Source organism: Procambarus clarkii, chromosome 63, assembly GCF_040958095.1.
Source record: "Procambarus clarkii isolate CNS0578487 chromosome 63, FALCON_Pclarkii_2.0, whole genome shotgun sequence".
Classification (NCBI taxonomy): domain Eukaryota; kingdom Metazoa; phylum Arthropoda; class Malacostraca; order Decapoda; family Cambaridae; genus Procambarus; species Procambarus clarkii.
In genome coordinates this window covers 17,954,545-17,962,660 of record NC_091212.1, presented here as the reverse complement: position 1 = coordinate 17,962,660, position 8,116 = coordinate 17,954,545, and the positions used below count along the sequence as shown (strand labels likewise).

The 8,116-nt window shown below is 44.1% G+C and overlaps 1 protein-coding gene across 3 annotated transcripts in view; it reads right to left on the bottom strand.

Moving 5' to 3' along the window:
- The window catches only part of LOC123769482 (tetraspanin-2A), an 80,728-nt gene that overhangs the window by 41,559 nt on the left and 31,053 nt on the right, over nt 1-8,116 (bottom strand). For all 3 annotated transcript variants that reach the window (XM_069308789.1, XM_069308790.1, XM_069308791.1), the window contains 2 exons: nt 2,930-3,127; nt 193-372 (listed from right to left, as the gene is read on the bottom strand). In XM_069308789.1, coding sequence (XP_069164890.1) covers nt 193-372; nt 2,930-3,127 — 378 coding nt within the window. The remainder of the gene's footprint in view (nt 1-192; nt 373-2,929; nt 3,128-8,116) is intronic.

Sequence of the window (8,116 nt, the reverse complement as noted above, 5' to 3'; positions counted from 1 at the left end):
ACAAAAACCAATACAGAAACTTCGTATTGGTTTCTTCGGTATTAATTGTCTAAATTAAGCTTGGCCAAGAGGTACTTGAAGACACTTTAGGCGGGAAGTAGACGAAGACATTTTGGAGGGGAAATGAATGCCCGAAAACTCTAAATGTTGGAGTTGAAATGAAAGAAATAATGATGTGCCGGCAGAACTCACCCACTCCTGGATGATATTCATGATCCTGGATGACTTGGGGTCGTAGTCTATCTGGCTGATGAGGGAGTAGAAGCGTCGGGAGAGCCAGCCCTCGATGTGGGAGCCTCGGATGCCGTTGTTGAGCATGTACACGCCTCCTCCCAGCTCCAGGCAGAAGCATATGACCAGACACACGCAGAACTGAGGGCGGGGGGGGGGGGGGGGGGAGAAGTTAGTGTTTGTGGTGAGACCTCTGGCCTCCACCACACACGCTTGTGGTGACACCTCTGGCCTCCACCACACACGCTTGTGGTGACACCTCTGGCCTCCACCACACACGCTTGTGGTGACACCTCTGGCCTCCACCACACACGCTTGTGGTGACACCTCTGGCCTCCACCACACACGCTTGTGGTGACACCTCTGGCCTCCACCACACACGATTGTGGTGACACCTCTGGCCTCCACCACACACGCTATATATATATATATATATATATATATATATATATATATATATATATATATATATATATATATATATATATATATTACATGTAATTAAACAGCATTTAATTACTGTTTTCTTTATGGATATTTTTCATTCAACATAATATATTCTACCATCGAGAGGGTGAAGAAACACTAACTCACTTAGTTGTCAGCTCACTCTTCGATTCATGTGACCACCTTAACCGTAGGGAGCGGTGAAGGATAGGGTTAGGTGACTGTTGCCTGACTCCAGGTTCTAGCTGTCCGCCAGATCTTTCATCTTCCCTATGGGTCAATGGAGGACCATCAAAGAGTTGTATGCTGGAAGCTGAAGTCATCTGGATGTTGATTACTGGTGTCAGCTCCCGAGTGAACACAGCCTCAAGCGTACGAAGCCTCCTACGATCATCGGTGCGTGTGATTATTGTCGCATCTTTCACTATGTTCTGGCAAAATCAGGAAGGTCTTGTGGTGTTGAGAATGATGTTGCTTTATACCTTCCTTGCAAATGATGTGTAAGACGTCTACTAAATGTATTCGTGGAATGTCCAGTATTGTATACATATTGGAGCAGTCTCCAGAATGGCTTCATGCATATGAAGCCTCATTCGAGGCTACATATGCATGAGGCTGTGTTCATTCAAGAGCTGACACCAGTAATCAACATCCAGATGAATTCGACATTGAGCACACAGCTGTCCGATGGTCCTCCCTTGACGTAGAGGGAAGATGGCAGACGTGATGGCAGCTAGAAGCAGGAGTCAGGCACCAACCATCTCACGCTATCCTTCGGCTGTCCCTACCATTAACCAGGTCCGGGTAAATCGTAGGGCGAGGTGAAGCCACAGTTGTGTCACATTGCTGACCAAACGACGAACAATAAAATGAAAATATGTGATGAAGTGTGTCTTCATCCACCAGATGATAGAACGATACTTAAAAACTAGGACTTCCTTCAGTAGAAAGCAAGTCCAAGCAAGTCCTCCAGACTTTCTATCATTTCAGTAGAAATCCGGTTGTATGACTTTTTACCAGTCCCGGTGGTCTTGTGGTAGGCTGGCAAAGCCAAGGCTGGAGGGTCACGCCCACCTCATTGTCCAAGTGGATTTTCTCAATAGTCACTATACTGATGTGTTCAATTAGATGTGTATCAGAGAAAATCTGCTCCAAAAATATACTAATATCTATCTATCTATATATATATATATATATATATATATATATATATATATATATATATATATATATATATATATATATATATATGAAGGTGAAAACATTGGGGGATACATAAGGGATAAACATAGGGGCTGCAGAAGGCTTATTGGCCCATACGAGGCATCTCCTATCTAAACACAATATATATATATATATATATATATATATATATATGTCGTACCTAGTAGCCAGAACGCAATACTCGGCCTACTATGCAAGGCCCGATTTGCTTAATAAGTCATGTTTTCCTGAATTGATATAGTTCTCTAATTTTTTCTTGTGAAATGATAAAGCTATCCATTTCACTATGTATGAGTTAATTTGTTAAAATTTCAATTAAAACTAACATAGAAATATGACCGAACCTACCCTACCTAACCTAACATAACTTAGTCAATAATTTATGTTCTTAATATAATGTAATAATAAGAATTGAAATAAACCAATTGGAAAGAATTTATTGAAAATATAGAAAATGACTCGGCTTATTAGGCAAATCGGGCCATGCATAGTAGGCCGAAAAGTCCGTTCTGGCTACTAGGTACGGCATGTTATATATATATATATATATGCAAACAAGCCTGAATGGTCCCCAGGACTATATACAACTGGGGACTCTGGGGTGTGAGTTTTCAGTTATATATATATATATATATATATATATATATATATATATATATATATATATATATATATATATATATATATATATATATATATATATCTGGTATCTGGTATCTTAGCCACTAGACCACACCTGACTGCACAAAAATGTTGGCAGTCGCGAGAGTATTTACCCAACATCTGACAGTCAACTTGGCCACAGATATTTGCAATTGAGCAAACACAAGTGAACATTTTGTGTTGTTCACGTGGCCCCAAAAAGTGAGGTGATTCGATTCAATATCTGTGCCCAAGTTGACCACCGAGCGCTGTCGGATGTTGGGTAAATAGTCTCACGACTGCCAACATTTTTGTACAGCTAGTTGTGGTCCCCCTCCCCCCCCCCCCACAAGCACTAACACCCCCCACCTCTCCCCATGCTCACCAAGATGAGCATCCTGCCCTTCCTCTGGAAGGCGCCGCAGATGCCGAAGAAGGACTGGAGCATGACGAGGGCCCCGGCGGCCATCAGGATGTACACGCCCACCCAGAAGTGTTCCATGGCCAGGTCCTGCACCCAGCGCTTGAAGGTGGTGTCCAGCGTGATCCAGAACCCCAGCGCCACCATCGTCGCCCCCAGCACCTGCAACACTCAACATGTTATAGCCTAACACTCACTATACATCACCCCGTGCTTAATATTCGTGGACAGAGAGAGGGGGATATTATGAGGGGTATTGAGGGGGTAATGAGGCGGTAATGAGGGGGGGGGGATATAGACACCTTCACAATAAAGGACAAGCCAGCTAGAGGATCAAGTCTTGGGAGTCACCGCACCTGGCTTGTGTGTTACCCCAGGCATGTTGTGTGGCTCCCAGGCGGCCTCCTTCACACTCCCCCGTCCTGGCCTCCCTCACACTCCCCCGTCCTGGCCTCCCTCACACTCCCCCATCCTGGCCTCCCTCCCTCAAACTTCTCCAAAAATAAAGTTTCCTCAGCGACAAGGATAATGCAAACTTGCAAATTAAGGTTTAGTTTAGCTCGCCCCTCGTGGAGTCGCCCAACAGAAAACGGGAATTAGGGAAGGATGCGAATTTTCTGTGACGTTTTTCAAAGATTTTTTCGGGTCCCTTTCCCTCTCTTTCTCCCTCCCCTCACTCTCCCTCTCTTTCTCCCTCCCTCCCTCCCTCCCTCCCTCCCTCCCTCTCTCTCTCTCCTTCTCTTTCTGCCTCCCTCTCTCTCTCCCTTTCTCCCTCCCTCTCTTTCTCCCTCCCTCCCTCTCTCTCTCCCTCTTTCTCCCTCCCTCCCTTCCTCTCTCCCTCGCTTTCTCCCTCTCTCTCTCTCTCTCTCTCTCTCTCTCTCTCTCTCTCTCTCTCTCTCTCTCTCTCTCTCTCTCTCTCTCTCTCTCTCTCTCTCTCTTGAATAACAATTGAATTGGCCCAGCAATTTATTTTAAAAACATTAAATTTAATTTGAGTCTATATGAACGGTGCAACAGGTACTCTGAGAGAGAACTATCAACATCAGAGGCCCGAGACTGTTCAACACGCTTCCACTACACATAAGGGACATAACTGGCCGACCCCTCACAGTTTTCAAGAGAGAACTCGATAAACACCTCCAAAGATCTGATCAACCAGGCTGTGACTCATACGTCAGGCTGCAGCAGCCGAGTCCAACAGCCTGGTTGACCAGTCCAGCAACCAGGAGGCCGCAGGGACGCTAAGCCCCGAAAATACCTCAAGGTAACCTCAAGATAACCGTTCTAAATTTTACATAAAATTCAAAACATTATTTCTCACATTCTTAGACATGAATGAAGATCACAAATAAAATCTATATAAATAAAAATGGAAATGTTCGTTTGTTCAAAATCGCTAATCTCCGAAAGGTCTTCACTGATTGCTTTGAAATTTTCACACAATGATCCATTTGTAAATACATACTATATTGATGTCACGTCTGTGACGGTAAAAAACTGCTGTTTTTTTTTAAACTGTGTTTTTCATGTGTTTTTCAAGTGAGAGAAATCTCCAAAACCTCTTTACCGATTGCTTTGAAATTTTGACACGACGTTGCATTTGAAAAGGCGCGTGTTTTTGTATACCTACTATATACATGCCTCACCTGTGACAGGAAAAAAAAACATGTTTTTTTGAAAAACAGCGCCATCTGTTGGACGTAAGAGCAACACACGCTGTAATCTCCCAAAGTTCTTCACCGATTGCTTTGAAATTCTGACACAACGTTGCATTCGAATATGTGTGTGTTTGTATATACCTACTATATAGATGCCACACCTGTGAGAGGTAAAAACATTTTTTTTTTCAAAAACAGCGCCATCTGTTGCACGTAATAGAAACACACATGCTATACTAAATATGTTACGAATTCCATTTCAGTGCTTTTGATTGCATTGACAAATTAAATTTTCATACATTTTGATTTATTTTCATTTTGATTTAATTATTTTGTGTGACATTGCATTGGAACTGAGCTATGTTCTTTTCCATACCGTTCATTTCATGAGTATATGTACAGAAGCCACACCTGTGACAGGTAAAAACAGTTTTTTTTTAAAAAAACAGCGCCAACTGTTGCACGTAAAAGCAACTTACGCTATACTAAATATGTTTCAATTCCATTCCAATGTTTCCAATTTCATTGATAAATTGAATTTTCATAGATTTCGATTTATTTTCATTTTGATTTAATTATTTTGTGTGACATTGCACTGGAATTGAGCTTTGTTGTTTACCATACCGTTCATTTCATAAGTATAGTTTATTATTTTTCTCATTTCATTTTTTAATTGTTTTTCTTATATTTCAGTGATGGGAACATCAGATCATTTGATGTTCCCAATTTTCTGATGGGAACATCAGATCATTTGGGAATGCATCGAACGAGGGAGTGGGGAATGATGGGGAGGACGAAGGGACAAGGGAGGGGGAAATGGTGGGGAGGACGAGGGGACGCGGGAGTTGGGAATGGTGGGGACGACTGGACAGGGGAATGGAGATTGGTGGGGGGAGGACAAGGGGACAAAGAAGGGTGGGATGGTGGAGAGGACGAGGGGACGGGGGAGGGGGGAATGGTAGGGAGGACGAGGGTACAGGGGAGCGGGAGATGGTGGAGAGAATGAGGGAACGGTGGAGTGGAGAAGGGTTAAGAGGACGAGGGGACGGGAGTGGGGGATGGTGGGGAGGACGAGGGGACAGGGAAGGGGAGAATGATGGGGAGGGCTGGGGGACAGGGTTGCTGTTGCTCAGCAACGCTTGAGCCACAGCAACGCGTAGCCGGGTACAGCTAGTTAGATATAAAAATACACAGTATATTTAGCACTAATAAAACCCACATTTGGTCGGGGTTAAGGCATACCTGAGGACAACCACAACAGTTTGCTTGGTGGCGGCCAGCATCACCCGGGGAGACGATAGGCCTTAAAGCTTTAAACCTAAACTAATATGAAGTCAGCTATCTTTGTTATCAGTATTAGGCCCGACGAGTTTGATGAGTGGGTCAACACCCACCTGCCTGCTAGGCCTATTGGCGCCCTCTGGGCCCGAGAAATGAGTAAAGTTTCTGGATGGTTCCAGTGAGTAAAATGTCTGAATGGTTCCAGTGAGTAAAATGTCTGAATGGTTCCAGTGAGTAAAATGTCTGGATGGTTCCAGTGAGTAAAAGTCTGGATGGTTCCAGTGAGTAAAATGTCTGAATGGTTCCAGTGAGTAAAATGTCTGAATGGTTCCAGTGAGTAAAATGTCTGGATGGTTCCAGTGAGTAAAAGTCTGGATGGTTCCAGTGAGTAAAATGTCTGAATGGTTCTAATGAGTAAAATGTCTGAATGGTTCCAGTGAGTAAAATGTCTGAATGGTTCCAGTGAGTAAAATGTCTGAATGGTTCCAGTGAGTAAAATGTCTGAATGGTTCCAGTGAGTAAAATGTCTGAATGGTTCCAGTGAGTAAAATGTCTGAATGGTTCCAGTGAGTAAAATGTCTGAATGTTTCCAGTGTGAGGAATGAGGATGTTTGCATTTGACGTGGTTTTAAACATTAATTTTGGAAATATAGTTATATATATATATATATATATATATATATATATATATATATATATATATATATATATATATATATATATTGATATCATAATGAAGATATCAGTTACACTAAGAATGCCCACGTCTCTAGCAGTGATCAACACTTACAAGTGCAACAAACCAAACACCTGCCGGCATGTGTTTATGCCCCGATCAGCCGCCCCAGAATACCTCCGCCAGATCTAAATATAAATGTAAGAGAGTGAGGCATGACATCACCAACCACCACATGTAAACCTGCCGTGGACACCCTCGCCCGAGGACGCCAATCCTGCTCACCAATGGTCAACCTATGAGTCGTCTACGGCGGTGTTAAGGTTGGATCGCGTGTGGGGACCGCGTCAGTGAGCGCCCCGTACTCAAGCGCTCATTTGTTCGCTGTGTAATGTTTGCTTGGCGTCAGGCGCTATTTCTGGGGTTTTGGCGCCTTTAGTCTCCTCAAACGTGTCATTGTGTTAATTTATGGCGGGGTTGTGTTGTCATGTGGGATGGGTGGGTTGTGTTGTCATGTAGGATGGGTGGGTTGTGTTGTCATGTGGGATGGGTGGGTTGTGTTGTCATGTGGGATGGGCGGGTCTGTCGTCACGTGGGATGGGCGGGTCTGTCGTCACGTGGGATGGGCGGGTCTGTCGTCACGTGGGATGGGCGGGTCTGTCGTCACGTGGGATGGGCGGGTCTGTCGTCACGTGGGATGGGCGGGTCTGTCATCACGAGGTGTCGGAAATCTGACACACATAATAACATAATATCCCCTTAGAGTATTCCCTTAAGAATTGAGAATGGGTGATCCCGTGACGTCATCGACGACACGGAATAAAAAAGTATTCAATAAGACTGAATATAATTACTAACACCAAAATATAGCTTGACTCCCTTGTTAATGTAAAATTAAGTTCAGAAGTAGAACCACAACATACAAGGCGGGAGCGTCACCTTACACCAAAATACAACAAGAACAACAACAAACACGCTGTACAGAGCTCCAGAGGCTGGTTTAACCCCCTAGACACCCACATTACGAGTCAACAAGCGAGCAACCAGCAACACAGCCTCTCACAGCCACAGCAACGACCGTATCCGTCTTACCAAGTATTTGTAGATTAAATCTGTGCACAATATTGTCACAATAGGTAGATGGTTAAGTCGTAGGAAAACCCCCAACAAGACGTACGTGTACACCATTTAGGACCCTCATATTCCATGTCATACCTGTAATTATATGAGCCGGTCGGCCGAGCGGACAGCACGCTGGACTTGTGATCCTGTGGTCCTGGGTTCGATCCCAGGCGCCGGCGAGAAACATTGGGCAGAGTTTCTTTCACCCTATGCCCCTGTTACCTAGCAGTAAAATAGGTACCTGGGTGTTAGTCAGCTGTCACGGGCTGCTTCCTGGGGGTGGAGGCCTGGTCAAGGACCGGGCCGCGGGGACACTAAAAAGCCCCGAAATCATCTCAAGATAACCTCAAGATCTCAAGATATGTTTAGGGAACTTTATTAATTCCTTACATCCCATACAGGTAATTGTGATTT